The sequence below is a fragment of the Rhagoletis zephyria genome, unplaced genomic scaffold (assembly GCF_001687245.7).
Source record: "Rhagoletis zephyria isolate East Lansing unplaced genomic scaffold, Rhagoletis_zephyria_1.1 Rzeph_scaffold_02142, whole genome shotgun sequence".
In the NCBI taxonomy this organism is placed as follows: Eukaryota; Metazoa; Arthropoda; class Insecta; order Diptera; family Tephritidae; genus Rhagoletis; species Rhagoletis zephyria.
In genome coordinates this window covers 62,622-84,685 of record NW_016159226.1, presented here as the reverse complement: position 1 = coordinate 84,685, position 22,064 = coordinate 62,622, and the positions used below count along the sequence as shown (strand labels likewise).

At 36.5% G+C, this 22,064-nt stretch overlaps 2 protein-coding genes across 10 annotated transcripts in view; both read left to right on the top strand.

Annotated features, from left to right (window-relative positions):
* lsn (vacuolar-sorting protein SNF8) overlaps window positions 1-22,064 on the top strand; it is a 30,815-nt gene that overhangs the window by 7,107 nt on the left and 1,644 nt on the right. The gene's annotated exons all lie outside the window — the stretch shown is intronic.
* Window positions 3,610-17,443, top strand: B52 (serine and arginine rich splicing factor B52). 9 transcript variants are annotated; one of them, XM_017620398.1, is made up of 9 exons: window positions 3,610-3,709; window positions 3,978-4,124; window positions 4,284-4,354; window positions 4,424-4,528; window positions 11,917-11,998; window positions 16,238-16,311; window positions 16,381-16,683; window positions 16,740-16,895; window positions 17,163-17,443. In XM_017620398.1, the coding sequence occupies exons 2-9, from the start codon at window positions 3,999-4,001 to the stop codon at window positions 17,266-17,268; spliced, it is 1,023 nt and encodes a 340-aa protein (XP_017475887.1). In that variant the 5' UTR covers window positions 3,610-3,709; window positions 3,978-3,998; the 3' UTR covers window positions 17,269-17,443. The 9 variants fall into 9 exon arrangements, with proteins under 9 accessions (XP_017475887.1, XP_017475883.1, XP_017475885.1 ...); XM_017620394.1 differs by having other exon boundaries at window positions 11,902-11,998; XM_017620396.1 differs by having other exon boundaries at window positions 4,421-4,528.

Genomic DNA, 22,064 nt, shown 5'->3' with positions numbered 1-22,064 from the left:
ATTAAGTGAGGAAATTTTAATTGACAGCACCGACAATTGAACATATACATAAACAAATGGTCGGTCATGGTTAAAACAATTCAAATTTTTGTATTGAAGTTTTGGTTTAAAATTTATTTTTTCCTTTTTAGTAGCGTTTTTGCACATTATCTGCTGCGTGAGAATTGATCGTAATAGATACGGATCTGAATAAGCGACTGGAACACGGCTGTTTGTCAAAAGCATACGATTTCGAACTCGCGTAAATGTACATTTGCTAAATGCGATAGCATGAACGCTCTTCGAAAACATATGTTCGAAAGTACTAAATGTTGCATTTTAAATGCAGCAAAAACGCTGCATTAACTTCAGCTGTAATTTCGTAGTTTGACAACTCAGTTTTATTTTGCCGCTTCATTTACATTGGGTACAGATCGATCTGATTGCCTTGGTGCCATTTTGAAAGTGATATGTTAAGACAGTAAGTTGCCCACATGAGAAAACGGGACAAAGTTAAAAAAGAGAAATTTGACAGATGTTAAGACACACTTAGTAGAAAATGAAGACGTGGGGTTGGGATTTCGTTTAAATCTTATTAAAATCCAAGAAATCGAAATCATGAAAATATATGGGAAGTCCCACTGCATTTCAAAAGATTTCGCGAAATCAAGTGAAGTGGCAATGATATTACATCAATTTAAAACCCTAGGGCTGTTCATGATCTTGTGCATATGCTTTTGCATTTGCATATTCGTTGCATTTGTAAATTCACAACAATACAATGCAAACAGCATACAATTTGCAACAAGCATAAAATTTGCAAATCCAAGACCATCTCCCCAGCATTCTGAACAGCCTTCCTAAATTCATTGGCCCATAGTCATAGTCGCAAGTTAAAACTCATTCTTGTTAAAATACAGTTTTAAGTTTAGAACAGGTTTTTAAGCTCTGTCAATCATAGATATCTTAAAAATTACTTTTTGTTAAGATGAGAGAGAACAGTGCTCCATATGTGTCCGCTGCAGGATTGCGGATTTAGTAAGCCGGGAAGTCGTGGTTTCGAATACCACTGCCAGGGAAAATTCTTTTAAATCCTCCTTTGTTCTTTTAAGTATTATTTAGATTTTTTTTATTTAATCATAGTTGTTGTGACCTTTTTAATTAAATTTAAACTCCAAAGAATTTGATTAATAACGAAATAATTATATGAAATACCATAAGCAAAAAAGGTAATAAAACGAAATTTAATAAAATAAAATTTAATAATTTGTCAATGTTATTGTGGCTTATTAACATTTAATTTTTGAAAATTTTTTATTGAGCTTTGTACCACGATTATTTTATTAGGCAAAATGGAAAAAGCAACAAAGTCTAAGCGGTAGAAGTTATAACAGCTATTTCGGATATCACCACATCACCTCATCAGACTTCTTTTTTCTAGACTTCAGCAGGGAACCCATTAGGTTGAATAAGGAAAAATGGATTAGCAACACGAGTTTGCGGGGTGTGCATAGCTCAGTGGTTAACGCTTCTGATTTTGTACATCGATGACGTGGGTACGATCCCAGCTGAAGTCTAGAAAAAAGAAATCTGATGAGGGCCTTTGGTGTTCTCCGAAATAGTTGCTATACCTTCTACCGCTTAGACTATTTTACTTTTTCCATTTTTCCGAATAAAATAATCGTGGTACAAAGCTCAATAAAAATATTAAAAAATTAAATAATACTTATACATGTTAAAATAAAAATATAAAATGTGACACGTAAAGTTAAAACGGACCTACGCTCAGAAAAAAAGATATCGAGAAAAACGACTTTGAAGTTTACCAAGTTCATTTTGATGCTTCTGAACGTTTTAATGGATTGAAACTCGTTACTCGGGGGCTTTCGGGGCCGTTGATTACGAATCCGATGTTAATAATAATAATAGATTGGCGCTTACACATATGTTAGTGTTTGGCCGAGCTTCTCCTCCGATTTGTGGCGTGCGCTTGATGTTGTCACACAAAGCGGAGGGACCTACAGTTTTACGCCGACTCCGAACGGCGATTGTATTTTTATGAGAAGCTGTTTTTCATGGCAGAAATACACTCGGAGGTTTGCCATTGCCTGCCGAGGGACGACCGCTGTTAAGAAAAAACCTTTTTTCTACATTTTTTGCGATGTTGCTTTGACCAGGGTTTGAACCCTGGCGTTGCGAAGTGGAAGCGCGCACTGCTTACCTCTACACCACAGCGGCCGACGAATCCGATGTTAGTTTTACAAAATTCCAAATGGCGGATCCAATATGGCGGATGACTTTTTTAGAAATTGATCGGAATCGCTTGAAACTCGTTTTTCGGGGGGTTTTGGTGTCGCTGATTACGAATCCGATGTTCGTTAAGTAAACTGAGTTTAAATTGAACAAGTGGCTGACATGTGAATTACGTATTTTTTTACGAAAAACATAAATTTTTTAAAAAATTGCCATAATTTCGTTTTTTTACTTTTTCTCAAAATATGTCTGCATTATATACATAGATATATATATTGAATGATAGGTCCTTCAATTACCTTCCCAACTGTGTCCATATTTTAAAAATCAGTTCAAAAGTTTTCAAAATACAAGCTTTTGAAAATGTTGGAGATTCCACGTTTAGCCTCTCCCCCCTAGCGCCACCCCTGTCAATTTGCTCCAAAAAAAAAATGTACCATTAAGGTACGACCGCACTAGGCGACGCGACACGACACTACACGCGCGGCAAAATATTCTTTGCATGGATTCTTATGGAGCATAGCGCACTACGCTGCAGCGGAGCTACGCGACGCGACGCTTCGTGGCAAAGTTGACCAATCAGGCAAAAATGTCGCGTCGCGTGGTGTCGCGCAGTTCCGGTGCCGCATAGTGCGTCATACCCATATGTGCGGAGCGACATAACATTTCGTACTATATTTTTAACTTGAAGAAATTGATATCAAATTGTGAGTGAATATTCAAATGCATTTCATTCAAAAAGAAAATTGTATGTAAAGAAACATAACATTTGAGGAGAATTCGCCAAGGAAAATAAAAAAGAGGCATTAACATTACATTAGCGTCACTGACATCCATCTTGTTTGAAGGTTTTAACGCAAATAAAAAAAATTTGCAGCGAAGTGTCGCGCCGCTGCAGTTTGGGTGCGGTATACCAAAATGTGTCGCGCCGTGTCGCGTAGTGCGGTCGTACCTTTAAACTCAGCAGAAAGGGGTGCACCACGTCCACGTTTTCTTTTTTCTTTAGCTCAAGGGTCGGTATTCTTTAGGTATGCGAAAACTGGTCCTAATATATTCAGGACTACGTGCCATTCTATTTTGTGAATACGCTATTAAATCAATTCAGAGTTTTCAAAGCAGTGGTAACTCTATGCCCAAGCGAAAGCGNAAAACACATTTTTCGGATTATGACATACGTGAACGTACTCTTTGTCCCCTTTAGTTTATACTGCCTGACGTATCACGTAATTTTCTTTCGTATCGTTTTCGATCCGTGAACGGATGTTACGATTCGAGCCCTGGTCCTAATATATTCAGGACTACGTGCCATTCTATTTTGTGAATAAGCTATTAAATCAATTCAGAGTTTTCAAAGCAGTGGTAACTCTATTCCCAAGCCAAAGCCGCCATTTTTACATCACTCGAACCGTTCAATGGAAAATATCTATTTCCGCTTTGATTGCCGAAGAGCTTGTGTTTTTCTTGTGCCGGATTAAAAGTAATTACTTGAATTAGTGGAATTGAATTAATTTTCTAATTATATTTGATTGACTTGTGAACAGGTAGAGACAGTAGTTTACCAGAATTGTTCGAATTTGCGAACAATAATTAATTTGCGAAATTCGAGAATACTTAGTGATTTTCCTTCAGGTCGCCATTTTGAAAATTTTCATGTTGTGTTATTAAGTTGCTAGGGATTTGGCAATTTGTACTGATTTTTATACACATAGTGAAAAATTGCGTTTTCTGAATTTTTATACGCGTAGAATTACAAGGCCTGGAAAATTATGGTCGGTTCAAGGGTTTACGTCGGTGGGTTACCGTATGGAGTTCGTGAAAGAGATTTGGAGCGCTTTTTTAAAGGTTATGGACGAACGCGCGATATTTTGATCAAGAATGGATATGGCTTCGTTGTAAGTATGAAGCGCTTATTTGATTCTGGAAGTTAAAAATCAATATAAGTATACATATATATGTATGTAGTTAGCTACAATGTATACTAAGATTATTTTGTTCTGCGCCGACGTAGGAAAATTCTTTAATTTCCTTTAATCAAAAATTTTAATTTTTAGGAATTTGAAGACTACAGAGACGCCGATGATGCTGTCTATGAGTTAAACGGGAAGGAATTATTAGGCGAGAGGTATTCCGAAGTTATATATATATGTGTGTATACCTGGATTTTACGAAAGCAAGTGTTTTGTTTTAGCAGAGTGGTGGTTGAACCGGCAAGGGGTACGGCTCGTGGCAGTCATAGAGACCGATATGACGATCGATATGGGAACCGCCGTGGTGGCGGTGGCCGGTATAATGACAAGTGAGTAAGAGTTACAAATCGTATGAAACATTTTATTACCTATTGGTTGGTATAGCTGATCAAAAACTTTGTTAATTGACTGGTTATACTGCCTAGAAGCTAAAGCTCAAACAATCGGCAACGTTTATCCGGATTAACTCGGACTTAATCCGGATCAACGTTGCCGTCTGTTTATGCTTTTACATATCGTTACCTAAATATAGAAATGCCCTATGGGATATTTTGGTTTCTTTACTATATAAATAAAAGTTCATTTGCGAATTTCTTCTAAACACAAATTTGGGGCAAATACGGATACTAATTTATTGATGTAGTTAATTCTAATTAATTGAGTACAAAGCTGAATTTCCAAACCAAATTTGTTCTATATTGAAGTAACGATACGATATACATATCCCCTGAAATGCAAAAAGCCGTGTGTAACATCGCTGAAATGCAAACGGTCGTAACACAGGGTGTATTCGAGACGCAATAAATGCCGCAGTGTTACTTTTTATGAAACAGTATCACGTTCTATGCGAATATTTGGGCGACTGTGCCTACATCAAGCATTCGAGGAACAAAATTTTGACAATCAGTTACTCATCATTGGCAAATCAAAAGCAACATCAAAATTTTTACTTCCCAATTTCTGCAGCATTTTAGAAAATTTTCAGTTGAGCATCAGCAAAAAGACATCAGGAAAGCAACAAGGCTGCAATATTGCGGTAATTACGTAGCTCGAGCGCACCCACATTTACTTTTTGATAGATTGATGCGTTTCATCGAATAACAATTCCCGACATCGATGTATGAAAAAAAAATATTAGTCACACCTTTTTGCATATCAGTGACTATGTTTGTTAACGGATTTCAGGGGATCAATTCTCGTTCTGCGTTATTGTGTAGTGATAAAAATAACACTCACACCGCACTAATCTCAGTGTGAATTTTTTACTTTGACGATAACGCGGAACGAGAATTGACCCTCATGTGACGATATATAACTACGAAATACACGTCGTCGATGGTTTTGCAAACCCGCCTATCTAGCGGCACTCAAATTTTACAGGAGAGCGAAAAAACGGTTAATTCTTCGAAGGCATTACCTTGATAGGGTGGTATTTTGTCTATCTATTATATTACAAATCTGGTTTTAATAACGATTTAAAGATTTTTATGCACTCGACGCCTGGAGTTCAGCGTTATCAAATCTCATTTTGGCCACAACGGCGATTTAGGCGGTTTTGCAACTGTTCGATGGGCGGTTTTGCAAAAATATCGACGACATGTATATCATTTACATGTATATCATTTACGTTGCTATTGGTACTTTTAAAAGAGACACTGATACTGCGTTGACATGAATTTTTATAAATACGTAGTTAGTTTTCCAATAAGAGGGCAAGGAAAAACACATTGTAACATAAAAAACCGGGTAGCCTTTTGACGAACCCCAGCAAACATTGAAGTTATAGGAAATTTGCATGAGACGATTTTTCAGGCCACTTATAGTTGAAAGCAACAATCGCCTGGTGGTGTCGGCTGCGTACTTTTGTTCAACTTTTGATTCAACTATTCGCCTGTGAAAGTTGAATCATGTAAATTCTCGATTAGATATCGATTAGTGGTTTTTAGATAACTAAGCGTTCACAAACAACCAATACATATCGCTTACCTCAATAGGGTCCTAATCTAAAAATTACAAATTAGTATGCAGAAATTACCGCGACCACTTATTCTATGTTGTGTAAAAATTTCATAGCTGTATCGGTTACCACTATCTTACTAGAATAAAATATGTATTAAATTTTACTATGAAATTATATGTAAATTCAAAACTTTAAAGCCGGGTATTTCGATGCGTTTTTGAGTTGTGACAGTCCAACATGGTTATGTTGGACGCAAAGAGGGAACCATGGCTTTACAACCGTTCCCACGACAGTCTACGTAATCGGAACGACCCAGATTTATATCTGGCCAAGGACTGTCACTCCAGCAACACTCCCCAAAATCTCTTTGGGGAATTTGTATGCTGTTACAACAACAACAACAACCGATTTGTCTGTTGTATCGGCAGAAATTTAAACATTTGTGGGGCATTGTCAATGCTCGTATCGTCGGTTGGACTGCGTTTAGTTAAATTATACCACAGCATATCGTCGCTTGGCGTGCAATACAGCGTATACGCAAAATGCCAAAAAAAGGACTCCAATACAAATTTATTTATAAATCTAACAGATTATTAGTTTAGCCAAAAAAGGTGTTTTGATAAAAAGTTTGAAAGTTTTGATAAAAAGCGGTTTTTCCTCAGATAAAATTTATCTTGGCGTCATATCGTCGCTCCCAACGAAGAGTAGCACATCTCAAATTACCGTGGAAGGCTAGCACGTTTCTCTATTCGCGTCGAAGACTAGCACATTTCAGATTTTTGCGTGGAAGAGTAGCACATTTCAGATTCTCGCGTAGAAGAGTAGCGAATTCATATAAAGTGGTACTAGCAGCCGTACAAAAACCAAACATACATTTGTTATAATTATTTCTCCTCGACTAAGCTGAGAGTTTAATGTTGTGTATGGAGCCTTTCGGTATTTTATTACAAATAGAACAAACGTTTATTTTCCTCCTACTTGTTTTGACGGATATATTTGAAAACATATATGTATGTCCAAAAATGCATGTGAAAAAGTAAAGTCGGAATATTTATGCTCTCACCCCTAGGATTGTTCTATACCGAAAAAAATATACCCATATTTTTTTATTTTGAAAACAAAAAATATTTAGAGGTCGCTAAAAGCGCCCGAAGTTTTCCATGTATTTTATATGGGGAAAAAAACTTTTGGTAGAAATGGTTTGGAATTCAAAAAAACTAATATTTTGCTATCGGAAAACTCTTCATCTGCAGGATTCCCAATAATATTACCCAATCGTTTATTTAACCATTTTTTCATCGCAACTATAATTTGTAGGTCCGCCAAAAACCCGGAAAAATGTAATGGGGGGACAAATAAAAAATCGTTAGTATTAAAAAATGGTTAAATAAATAATTGGGTATTATTATTGTAAGTCTCCTGAAGAGAACCAGAGTTTTCCGATCGAAAAATATTGATTTTCAAGAATTCTATACCATTTCTACGAAAAGTTTTGTTTTCCCCATATAAAAATACATGGAAAACTTTATAAATCCAAATTTAAAACTTTGTAGAAAACTAAAAAAATCTAAAAATGTTCATCCAAATGTCAAAATTATTTTCTCAGAATTTTTTGAGTTGTAGATTTAAAGCCCTTTCAATTTTATTGCAATAATGTGCAAGTTTCAAGTGGCTAAAAATTTCCGTTGTTGCGGTTTTCTTCCATATAAAAATAAATTGTGTTTATTCGTTATATGGTAGCGAATGCGACAAAAAGACTCACAAGGTTTTAAGGCTCTTGAAACTTGCACATTATCACACTAAAATTGAATCGGCTATAAAGCTTCATACTCAAAAAAATTTTAACACTTCTGAGTAAATAAATTTGAAATTTGAATTAAAATCATGGTACAATAATGTGCCTTGAATTGAAATTAGTTGATTTTTTTTTTTAGATTTCTACAAAATTTTAAGCGTGGGTTTACATGGTTTTTTTAAATGAACTTTATTTTAGTTGAAATTGTACATACTGAAAACAAAATTTCAATGGTTAACCATGAAACAATATGAATTGCATAAAGCTTAAAGGGGAAAAATGCCTTTAAAAAAAAGAAAAGTGGATGATCTCCAGCAAATGATCACCAAACGATATATACCGACTGAATTTCATGAATTTTATAATAGAATTATAGAAATATATTTTATAAGCACTTGAATTTCCAATATAAATTACAAATTATGCTTTAATGATTTAGTTTAAACCTTAAATGTGCTACTCTTCCACGCAAATAGTGAAATGTGCTACTCTTCGTAGGGACCGACGATAAATGAGTAATATGACCAACTATTTCATAGTTAAAAGAAGTACAGGTTAGGTTGGGTTACGTTAACGCCGCGACCCGGTTGCGAAATTTCGAATGCGGCTAATTTCGATCCCTGGGAGCTCAGTGTTTTCTCAGACGTGCGAGGATCAGTTGCAATTCCTAGTCTCGCCGCATGAATGCTAATCGCACAATGGCCTTGAGAGGTAACGTGTTTTAAAGTGCCTTATAAAAACATTTGCTGCAGCAGAGAAACGTCTTCCTTTCCTTTTTTAATTCACAAAATGAGTCGGTTTCTCTTAGCCCAATAGAAAATTTGCTCTAGCTTTTGCTAAAAGGTAAATAAAAGCTCTGCGTACATTTTTAGCGCATAATCTCAAAAAGGCCAAATTTTGAGTCGTGACTTTCGAAGATAGTGTGCGATATGTATGTTAAGCGCCAGTGTAGGTGTGGTTCCTAATGCTCCGCTAATTTCTATTTTACAAGTGCAGCCTTCTCTAGTCAGTTCTACCAGACAAGGGCTCCTTGAAACAATATAGGCTTAAATCTGGTTTCCTAGAGCTAATGAATTAATTTGGGCGAGAGACCCCACCTTTTACCGATAAGCTCCCCTGCAGCAGTCAGTACAAGGCAACCGACACCTTTGCTACCCTTTCTTCAATGTTATGCTTCTACGACAGCCTCCGTTGATCGCACACCTAGTTACCTGCTTCAGGTAACCTTGGGCTAAATCCCAAACGGTGTCTAGAAATCGTCCCTTAACCAAAAGTTCCACATCATCTACATAGGCGATCACCCGACAGCCCACTTTTCCAGTTCCTCTAGAAGGTCGTTTACAACCCCAATCCAGAGCAGGGGAGAGAGAACACCACCTTGTGGAGTGCTCCTAATGACTCTGCACTGAGTGCAGGCGCGTCCCCACTCCGCCGCGACAATTCTGTCCGCGGTAGTATGCTGTAGATAAGCCTTATAAGGTTGGTTTCAACCCCCAGATTATGAATATACCGGACTATTGCCTCTGGTGTGACATTGTTGAGAGCACCGTCGATATCGAAGAAGGGCTCCTACTGCATAATCTATATACGTTAAGGGTTCCTCTGTCAACTTTACCAATGTATGCAGGGCGATATTCGCCGACCTTTGCTTGCAATAAGCATATTTAGCTCTTGAAAGACAGTCACCAGGAATCGCGGTTCTTATGTACAGGTCTATCAGTCTCTCTAGCGTGTTTAGCAAAAACGAAGAGAGACTGATAGGCCTAAAATACCTAGGGAAAACATGTGCGCCTTTTCCGGCCTTCGAGCTGAACGTAACACTGACTACCCTCCAAGCCTTGGGGATGTACCCGTTCCTCACGCAGTTCGCATAAATAGGATCCGCCTATGCAGCTGCGCAGGTATGATTCCATAATTCCCCGGCGACTTACAGGCTCTAACGAATTTATCACCCAGGCCATGTGACGATCGTCCAGAAAATCGGAGAAGTACAGGACCTGGGGGAAGATTATGAAACCAGTTAGCTATTATGAAGTACAAAATATCGCAAAGAAGTACATTTGACTTTATTTCGAAGTACGAAGTACAAGAGCGAAAAGAGAAGTACTGTACTTCCGAAAGAAGTACGGTTGGTCACATTATTTCATCATTGGTATTGATATTGCATCATATTAACGGTATTGAATGAATATACACTTTTCCTTATTTGTTCCATTTCTTATCTTATTTGGTTTCCTTATAGTTTTTGGTAATTATTTTTCTGACATTCTAATAGACTGGCAACCCCAACGTCTGTGTTCAATTGCAACCCTTGCATGTATGTATGTATGGGCGTAGTTCTTTGTTCATTCTGGATCTACAATAGAAAAATGGGATTAAAGAAACAGAAAAGAATAAAATTATTAGGTACAGCTAGAAAACAACTTTTCACTGCTTATTAATATTTAATTTGCTAATGGTTTTTTTCGTAAAACAATTAGCAAAAACTTACTTGGTTTTTCTAGCGCCATTATTTTCATGCGATTCTTTACGTACATATTCACATATACAGCTGTTCAGCAGAATATTGTATGAATTCTGTGCGATAGATGGAATAAAAAAATGCGTTTAGATTATCCGGTACGTTCCAACGAATAAGTAAACATAAAAGTGTATTCCGAACGTTTGGAATGAATAAGGATACACTCCTTATATTAATACCGAGCCAACATTTTCTATATCTTTCTATTTTCTTTTGTTACATATGGTAATAAAAAGGCGGCAGTGTTGATCCGGATCAACTCGGGAATTAACTGCAGTTGATCCGGATTAAGTCCGAGTTAACCTGGATTAACGCTGCCGTCTGTTTATGATTTAAGATGACTGGAATTAAAATCCAAGTTGCAAAAGTTTTAGTATTAACAAATTTAAGCATCTAGATACATTTTTGCATCAAAAATTAAAATTTTCAGAAAAATGTCGCAACTGCATCCAAAAGAAAATTTAAATTAATTAGAATGGAAATTTATTTAACACGGTTGTTTTCAGTGGCAACAAATAATAAGTAAATTTATGAACTGAACGTTTTTTTTTTTTTATTGAGCTTGACCCCGTTAATGGAAATTTGTGTGGAAAAACCACAATAAAAGTATTTCAAAATAAATAGTTACTATTCCTTTACTCCGCTCCGCTCCGAAGTACCAGATTTTTTCTGGAATTTCTGATTAAAAAGTTTGTATATACATTTTTTTAATATACAAAATTTAAGTTATGCAGCGTTTTTGCTGCATTTAAAATGCCACATTTAGCACTTTCGAACATATGTTTTCAAAGAGCGTTCATGCTATCGCATTTAGCAAATTTACATTTATGCGAGTTCGAAATCGTATGCTTTTGACAAACAGCCGTGTTCCAGTCGCTTATTCAGAGCCGGATCTATCACGATCAATTCTCAATGTGCAAAAACCCTACTGAAAAGTCAAAAAGCAATTTTAAACCAAAAATTCAATACAAAAACTTGAACTGTTTAAACCAAAACCGAAAATTTGTGTATATATTCATTTGACGGTGCTGTTAATTGTTTTTTACTCTATGAGATAGGATAAAAACAGAGTTGATCACAAATTGAGCCAGATTTCTATCAGCATCATATCGATGTTGATTATGCGTAACTTTTCTTTATCCAAATAGTGTAAAATAATAAATGAAATCTCGATCCGCGAGCAATGTTGCCACTTATTCTCATTAAACCATGTTCGAATTGTGGAAATTTTTGAAGATCACAGGGTTGCTTTTAGCATTTAGATTAGAGTAGCATTTATTTTAGCTATTACACCCTACACCAGAAATTTGCCTACAGTGACTTGTGTCGACTAAACTAAAAATGCTAATTAATATCAATAAAAAATACATGTCTAATAAAGCAGCAGTGTCACAACTAATTATAAATCCATTGAATTATTCACCAGAAACAAAAATTCCAGATCATCTTCTCGTTATGGACCGCCGTTACGTACCGAGTATCGCCTAATTGTGGAGAATTTGTCAAGCCGCGTCAGTTGGCAGGTATGTCAATGATTTTACAATCAGAACTAACCAACTAGATTTAAAAGATAGAAATTAATATTTTTATGTTTTTGGCGTTACCTGTGACTTGAATTAATTTTTTTTTTTCAATTATTATTTATTGATCAAGGTTAATACTACGTTCAAATTGGCCACTGGGGAAACACCTGTTTCTAAGGCAATTAAATTAAATGCAAATTGTTAGAATTTTATCTATTAATCCTTTCAACATGTTTGAAAACCAGTTTGTCTTATCAGCAAGAATCCGACAAAGACTTGATAAATATCGTCGATGTTTTTGCAAAACCGCCCATCGACCGGTGGCAAAACCGCCTAAATCACCGTTATAGGTTACGAGATTTGGTAACCCTAAACTCCAGGCATCGAGATTTATGCATTGAAACAACAGATTTGTAAAATAATAGCTAAAGAAAATACCCCCTATCAAGGCAATGCCTTCAAAGAATAAATTGTTTTTTTTTGCTCTCTTGTAAAATTTGAGTGCCGTAAGATAGGCGGTTTTGCAATTGGCGATGGACGACCCAGGGGAGTGAAATACCTTGAAGGAAACAGCTATAAAGTCGGATTCATCGTTCTAGTTCAGAATTTTCTTACATGTGGTTGATGTTGTGTTTCTCTCTGGGGGAAAAACAGAAAAGGGGCTTGTTCGAGATGCAATCATAACCGCAGTGTTGCGCGAATTATTAAAGAATCACGTTCGGTGTGAATTTCTAGCAACGTCTTATCAATTGGGGAAATTGCAACAGTATTGCAAATTTTCATCGGTGCTGCAGTATTGCCGCTTTTATTACGTGCCTCGAACAGGCCCAAGTTCTGAACGCTTTTTGAGTTGTTAATTCCGCTTCAACTTTACTTCAGAACTTGAACGATGAATACGACTTAATTCAGATGCCGGGATTTTATATATTGTCGCCTGGATAGAAGATTGTTGTGTGTTTCTTTCGGAAGGATTTGGAAAATCACGATTGAAGTGTGGATCGCAATAACTCAAAAACGCCATGAAGGGTTTTCTTTAGCAAAATTTTGACCTATGCTGCATTTGTCAACAATTTTGGACCCATTTTGTATGACATACGTACAAAATGTGATTAACATTTTTACTAAATCAACTATACTTTTTACTCTTAATCTCGGAAAATAAAGGATATATTAAAAATGTATAACGCCATTTGAAAGATCTTGATTAGTTTTGTATGACTGCACTAATAAGTCAATTTATACTAAGTCGCCGACAACCTTTTTTAGCTAATATCTTGGAAACTAAAAGAGATATCCAAAAACTACTAACACTTATTTTAAAATTGTATCTGCATCTGCAATCAAGAATCGTCGTTCGGGCGACGATATTTATTTTCAATCTCCGTGGCAAAACGCCAAACACGTTTTGTTATGGATTGGTCTTACTAAAAAAAACAAATAAAACAGTTGTTTCTTCATTTAGATAGTGCAATAATCAATTTGAACGTATTACTAGGTAGGTGGTCACAGCTGTATATATTTCTGTTAACCATACTACTTTTTCAACTAAGGCATATTAACCGTAGTTGTTTGAGAAATAAGGGTTTAAATATGGATATCAACTAGTTTCCTTAAAGCGTTGTGCGAAAACACATACATATATTCATAGATTAAGCTTTTAGTTCCTTAACGTTTTGATGAATTTCTGAAATCAAGAGGATTAGAGGCCTTTTTTTCGTTTGAGTTTTTTATTAACAACTTTGCGTATTTACAACAACCTTCTTTCTTTAACTACATTTAAAATAAACTATTTTCATCAACTAGTTGTATGTTTATGAATTCTTAATTGACCGGTGTTATCCGATACATTATTTTTTCTATACGAAAGAAATGCCACTAATGGGTTGACAGATCATCACCTCGGTTAAATGATGAAGTTAAGATGCTTTAAATTTGATAAACGTTTATGTGAGTGGTTTATGAGCACAAACCATATACTTACGGCCGGTTGCTCATCTGAAAACACATGCAACCTCATCTACTTAAAAAAGCAGTGACACGGTCAGTGCAGAGATAACAAAATGAACTCAACCCGATCGCAAAAATCCCATTCTGAAAAGAGATCCGAATCCTAAATGACATGAAGATACGAAAATAAACTCGCTTCTTGCTTACATTCATCGCTTTCGTGAGCTGGTCATGCTATTTGCTTTATACGAACGAGTGAGTGTCAAAGCGAATATGGAAATTATTTGCATCTACTTAAATTTTTGGGCGACGCTATGGATGTTATTTTTGGTCTATGTGAGGTCTGTCCTGGCTAACCAGCTAGCTAACCTAACCTAAGATTTCGGGCCACGAACAAGGAATGAAGATCTAAAGCCTTATGTGAAAAAATTAGCCAATCGATGAGGAACAAATAAATTAGGGTTAGTACAACTTTATGATAAAGGAAATGGCACATGAATCGTGGCAGATATCAGAGCAACCTAATGGCGCACTTGAGCTGAAGAAGCGGACACTAAACGCATGAAATTCAATGTAACATTTTCTTCTGCCGGTGAAATAGTGGTTTAGTTTTATGCGCTGTAGACGAAAATGTTAGATTGACAAAATAGATGCGTAGGTTTTTTTAAAATTAGGTACATATTATTAAGAACGTAAAATGTATTAAAAATAATTTAATTTTAGAATTGTCAAATTCCTTATAGCGAATAGCGATTGCAAAATAACCCCAGAGCTCGTACCAACCAAGAACTTGCGTGCGTCGGACGAACCGTCAAACCGATTGCGATTACGAATGGTGTGCGATGTGGTGCTTTTGACGCTTCTGATGCTCTTGATGACGCTTCTGATGGCTTCAGTAATGTAAAGGTGCTCGCAGGCTTTTATATGTTCTGGCTATGGCTATTGTGTCTGTTCCTTGTCCAAATGTAGCGACGTGCAAAAAGATGTCCTCACTACTCTACTGCTTAGGTGGTACTTATGTAGAACATCGATGTCGTCGACTGAATCGTACCTAGCCGGCCACCGATTGTTCTTTCTGGTGATAAGGGACCGTAGAAAGTATCAGCCAACCAACAGTCAAAACTTATGCGATGCTGGCGGGTGGTTGCAGTCAAGCGAATGTATCATCATACCTCTCTTCTGAGGGTGTGAATTCATTTCCCTTTATTTACAGTAGAAGAACAAATTTTTTCACAAACAGGCAAAAACTGGTTTCCGATGTCTTATAACGGCCCAAATTTAAGCCACTTTTATGTTGGGTTGTTTTGTTGGCATGAGCCACGATGCAGCGAAGTAAATTTACACAATTGCCCGCCGGAGGTCTTTTCATACCGAGTATGCGCAAAATTGGTCTGTGTGCTTGCAGTCAGATGCTTCTCTTCAAGAAGTACTAAAATGAATCGAAATCGAATTGCACGCTGTCCTGTCGCCCGTTATATTACAATTAGAACAATATGTTTGCAACCCAAAATGTCTACGTGAGATAAGCGTAAACAATTTTTCGAAAGATGACAACTTGGTTTGATCTGATCTGGTTCTGGTAGACGAGGTGCATGCGTTGACGTGTCCTTTGGATGTAACTTTTGTTAAGCGACTTGACTTTCGACTTCTGAATTTGATTAGTGCCGATTTGCCAGGACACCATTGAACACGTTTGAGAAACGTTCAATACACCTCTGAGGGTCCTATACGCGTCATATCCAACCGCTGCGGACGTAAATCACGCTTTATATTGAGGTCACTGAGAGGTCACAATTACGTTTGATATACAGTGAAAGTATTACTGACAAAAAGCGAGACTTTGTTGAAGTGATATTAAGTAAGATTGCAATACTTTACCGTATTATTTTATATATATTTATACATATGCTACAGTTTTATGATTAAGAAAAACCTTTTTTCTTATCTGTTCCGTATTTCCTTGAACATGATAAGATAACCGTAATTTGCTGAAGTACTAAACTATAGTAGATGAACGTTGTTTACTGGAATTAATTTTTGGGCAAAGAGGAGATATTTGTGACTGGTAGAGATTCATCATGCCGGTTTTATGAACAGGTTTTTCCATCACACATGAATGGCGGGACGCTGCAGACAAAACTTTGACGTAGTACAGCACTCACTCCCTGATACGATACTTCAGCAAATTACTGAATAGCATTTTTCTGAGCACAGCTTTTCAATAATTGTAACAAATTTTACTAAGCAGATCTTTTATTATATTTCCCTTTCCGGTATTGAAAAATCGAGCAGGATTTGAAAGACTACATGAGACAAGCTGGAGAAGTTACTTACGCTGATGCTCACAAGCAACGCCGCAATGAAGGGTACGCGAACTTGAAGATTTTTTTAAGTTTTATTTATCATCTTTTCAATTATTATTTTTTCCCCAACAGTGTTGTCGAATTCGCTTCATTATCGGATATGAAGACTGCTATTGAAAAGTTGGATGACACCGAGCTGAATGGCCGGCGTATACGTTTGGTTGAAGATCGTCGTGGCGGACGTGGCGGCGGTGGAGGACGCGGAAGGTCCCGTTCCTCCAGCTCCCGTTCGCGATCCCGCTCTCGCAGGCGCTCGCGATCCAGATCACGCCGATCTTCGCGATCACGCTCAAAGTCTCGTAGCCGTTCCAAGTCGCGGGGTGCACGTTCAAAGTCGAAGTCTCCAGTGAAGTCACGTTCTCGGTCTCGTTCAAAGTAAGTATTAACATATTGGTCATAAACCATACAATAAAAGCTTTTTTTATTTTAAGTAAATCCCGAGAACTGTCCAAGTCCAAGTCTAAATCGCGGTCTCATTCGCGCTCTCGCTCTCCTAAACGTGATTCACGATCACGTTCGCGTTCAAATTCAAAGCGTGAGTCACGTTCGCGCACCCGTTCCAAGTCAAGGAGAGATTCTCGTTCACGGTAAGCATATAAGTAAGCCTGTTCACGCACATTAATGTTTCAATTAATTTCTTTTTATTCTATTTCGATTTTCTTACTACTATTTTCGTCTTATTTTTGTTTATTTTGGATTGCTGTCCTTTAAAACCGAAATGATAAAAAAGCATTTAATTTCGAGTACTACTTTGGTTAAATTAATCTAACTTGTGTCATCACTACCTTTTTCAAAATTCCAAAGAAAGATCCCTGCTAATTTTAACATTTTTTTTTATGTTCGTGATGTTTCAGTGACCGCTCTGCCTCACCAGACAACAAATCTCGTTCCCGTTCGCGGTCAGCTTCTCCAAAGAATGGAAATCCCTCACCTGACAGAAATGAGAGTATGGACGATTAGGCAAAAACTTATATTTTCAGTCGTATGCTATCTTTATTAAAGTCCTTCATCCGACTATCTTTTCCCAAATTTTTACTAAATTCAACTATGAGTATGTAACTTTTATGTATGAAATTATATATATGTATGTAGTTTTCCACATAAAAATATTCAAATAAACACTAATTTTAATTTATTATTTGGGCTATTGAAAAAATTTATAAACTCGTTTAGCTCTCAGCCAGCCAGCTGAGTCCGCAGGGTGCACAATTAGGGACTCGCTGTGCGTTGCGCAAAGGAGCATATCCGCCAATATATATGAAAAAAATGTGCCTATAAGACTCCTTCAATGAGTGATTTCGGATACCCAGAAAGTTCCCTAAAGCTCGTACATTCAATGCGAGCGTGAACTTTTTATTTTAACCAGTGGCGTTACTTCACTTTTTTTTAGTAGTTAATAAAGAATTGAAATATGTTACAGAATTATAGAATTAAAAGTAATTTAATTGTATAATATGCGTATTTTACAAGCTCACACTCAAATGTGTGCGTACGCAAAGCATTCGCATGCGAACGACGAGCGGGCAAAATAATACAAATGGAATTCCTTAACTTTGTGAATGTTCACGCACGCATTGAACTTTATAGCGAGCTTAAGATAGTCGGCAAAATCTCCACGCGGACTCGTCTATTCGCCTATGATTTTTAAAAAAAGGACTAAGTCACCCGAAGATAATTTAGAGGGAGTGTTTTGGGAGTGCTCCGATAATAATCCGTAGAGGAGGTTTAACGATTTCTCAACATGCTCCCAATTTAATTTATAATCCATGGGCGCGTTCTAAAATGCATCAAGCCAAAGCATCAGTCTTTTATTTCTAAACTATAACTTATGGAAATGTCAAATATTCGCAACCACGGTGTTTAGCTGAGGTGTGCACCTGGTGTATAGGTGCACATCAAGCCAACCACGCACTCCATACGCCTGCTAAGCGGGCAGGCTGATGAAGCGGTAGCGCAAGATATGACCCTGTTACCATGTGTCAATTGTGGGACTCCATTAGAGGAGTCATGCTCTAGCTGCCGTAGGCTGCTGTGCAATGAGCTGGGATTTATTCAGGGGTGCGTTCATGGAGAGCCCCAGTGTGGCTTGTAAGCCGTAGCTGTGGGAGCGATGCTTAAAGCACCGTGTGATAGCCAAGGTGGTTGAGCGTTGACCATAGCCAGTGTTGCCAGGTCTTCGGCATGAGAAAACGTCCCTCATCCGTCTTTTAAATGTTGAATACATACATACACACAGAATAGTTCTTATTAACCCCCTTATTCTAGAACCCGAATTTTCGTAGTGCATGCTGCAACCCTTGCGGAAACATGTGCAGCATTGCCAGCTATCAGTTGTTTTCATGAACGAAAGACACAAGATCACGCGGGAAGGAAAGAACCAAGGTACATTGAACAGGTAGTATCAGTAGAGCAGCTGATTTGATTTATTTTCAAATTATTTGGTCTCGAAAATGTCAAATATTTTTAATTTTTTCTCACAAAAATTCTGAATTGTTAAAATCCATTTGCATGTGAAACCTTTTTCCATACAAAACAAGCGCTTAAATAGTTTGGTGAAACTGGCTGCAAGGCTAGCAATAAATAACACAAGCGTAATGGTGCATTTACATGGTATGAATCTGTTCATAAGCCGTATGAATTTTCCTATAAAAGAAGCACCAACGCTATCAAGAAATGAATGAAAGCGATATATATTTAACAATTTTGACTTATATACTTGGCAAGTATTTTTTTTGTGAGCAACATGCAAAAAAATTTCATTTTGTGCCAACTTCGAAACTATATTCTTATTTTATTTTTAATGTGATTTAAAAAGGACCTACTGCCAATAAAGCCTTGCGGTTTGCTATTTTTTCGAATGTCTGATGCTTCCATTCAAACATCTTTGTGGATAAACAGTTTTTTATTCAGAAATTGCTCGTTTACGTTTTTTGTCTTTCATATTGAAAACGTGTGGCATAAGTTGAAATAATAGGGATGCCGTTTTCTTTCATTTCTCAATGGATTTTATACTTGAAAAGGCACCAAAATATATATGCAATACTTTTACATATCGTCATTTAAAGCACGATAAAAAAATAGGAAGGTAGAACCGCTGAGAGGAATTTTTCAAATTCTTGACGTTTGCAAGCAATTTAATTTTAAAATTTTACACACAAACTCACACATACATTCTTATTTTGATTCTCAAACAACAACAACTTTGAACAATTCCTTTTTATTCCCTCAATTTTATATAATTTTAAAATGTTGGCAAACTTCAAAAAAAAAAAAATCATGGCCGACGAATTGAGAGAACGGTTTTACCTTACTATGTTTTTATCATGATTTAAAGTACAAAACCGCGTATCAAGAAAAGACAAAGCCTTGCATGTGAGGTTGCCTAAATTTTATAGGAGAGAGTAAAACTTGTCATAATTCAAAACGGTTCTCTCTTTTAAACTTAATTATCTCTTGTTATGTCTAAGTATCGAAATTTTAGTATAAATGATTAAGGGCTTGATGATAGGAGCAAATGATAGGAGGATAGGGTGAGCAAATATCTTTTTTGGCACAAATGTCAGTTACGAGGTTTTGCAGAACCACGATACGCGCTTTTGTACTTTAAACGACAACATACAGATTTGCGTTTACACAATATGTTAGTGTTTGGCTAGCTTCTCATCCGATATGGGGCGTGCGCCTTGATTTTGTTAAACAAAGGGGAAGGGCAGTTTTACGCCGACTCCGAATGGTAATTGTATTTTTATGAGAAGCTGTTTTCATGACAGAATACACTCGGAGGTTTACTGTTACCAATAGAGGGGCGACCGCGAACATCGGACTGTATATATGTAATATAAAAAATAACAAGGAATGAAACCGATTCAAAATAACGTTCCGGTTTGGGTTTCGGTTTTGCCAAGTATTTCGGTTTCGGTTTTGGTTTCGTTCTTCAAAATTTATTTCGGTTTTGGTTTCGGTTTCGTTCCGGTTTCGGTTTTTCACAGAAATTTTGTTGATATTGGCTGAATTTCTTTATTCATTCTGAACGTTTGGAATAATCTTTTTTGTTTACTTATTCTTTAGAACGTTCCTGATGATATGTTAACGTATATTTCAAACACATTCTGTTTATTCTGGCTGTGAAATGAGATTATCCGGAATGTATAAAGAAACGTAGGGCGGTATTATCAGTTGCGAAGCGAATGAATTTGGCGAAGCGAACGGTTTGACGAAGCGAATGGATTGGCGGACGCAACTTAAATATGCATTAAGAGTGTTCTTTTTTTCCAGCTTGTGGAAGTTCTTTCCATCGCGAACACTTTTAATGCCTTCTCTGTCCCTTAATTCGCTTCGGCAAACCGTTCGCTTCGCCAAAATCATTCGCTTCGCAAGTGATAATACCGCCCGTAGCCATTATTTAAATCACAATGTCTTAAAGGTTGAGGAAAGAAAATTTAAAATTACAGTTCACTGATAATATCAACACTAGGTTCTTTCCCTAACAATCCGGACCGGATTTGGTAATTAGAGAATAAGAGAAACATTTTCTTTCAAAAATGGAACAAAGTCCAGAAGTACGGGAACGCAAAAACCACATTTAGTGCCCACAAGTCGAGAAACAGCTGATTCACGTTGTTCTTGTTTTTGTCACTTATACCATGTTCTGACCGACATCGGAAACATGTTTTCATTGCTAAAACTGGGTTTCGACCTAAAACTTGTGTTTTCGTCCATGTAAAATCTGTCAAACGAAAACCAGTTTTCGCTGAAAACTACACAGATACACAGCAACAACGTCATCACCAAATTCACTTAAATGTTGCCTTTTTGCTGTAAAACTAAAGGTGTATGAAAACTAAAATATAATTGTTATTTTCGTCATATATTTACTACATAATTATGAAACCCCTTCATTTCTGTGTCCTTTACAACTATACACGTGAAAATGAGAATCAAAATGACTTCTTCCAAATAACCGATGCCAGATCCGAGATTTAATTTATTAGGCACCATTTTAGTAGCTTTTTGCGAAAAGTTACCTTGACATACTTATTTACTACTTAACAAGAATTTTAGCAAAATATTGCTGATTTTGGTTAAATAAATCATTTATTTCAAAGAAATTTTGATTTATTATTTTTGTAAATTTCTGGAAACCGATTGAAACCTGTGATTGAAATGGTTTCGGTATCGTTCCTTTTCAGGTTAAGATAACGGTTACGGTTTCGGTTTCGGTTTTGAAAAACGAAACGGTTTTAAACGGTTACGGTTTCGGTTTGGGTTTCGGTTTTCATTCCTTGAAAAATAATGAGAGGTACTATAAGAAAATGTACCCGAAATTCAGGAGCAAATGGAAAAATGCTCATTGAAAATAACACATGTATAAATTAAAAAATATAACTCAAGCTGTTACAGCGCTAAACAAACGGAAGAGTTAGAAAAAATAGCAATGCGGTTTGAAGGAAACAGAAGACCATAAAATTTTTGCTTGTTTCGTTAATTCTCCCAACCTTGCTATAATTTCACACAGTATCTCCCCATAATTTTGCATATGAAAAAATGTATTATATGCATCCCACTCGATATCATTGAATTCCTAATTCGAACATGTAGTCCCTCTACTTTAGCGTATCAACAGTTCATATGGATTCATACCATGTAAATGCACCATAATGCTACTTAATTTTTGACCGACTTTACAAAAAGGAGAGGGTATCAATTCGTCGGAACATTTTTTTATGTTTTATTTTAATAATTCTTTTTTTTTTTTT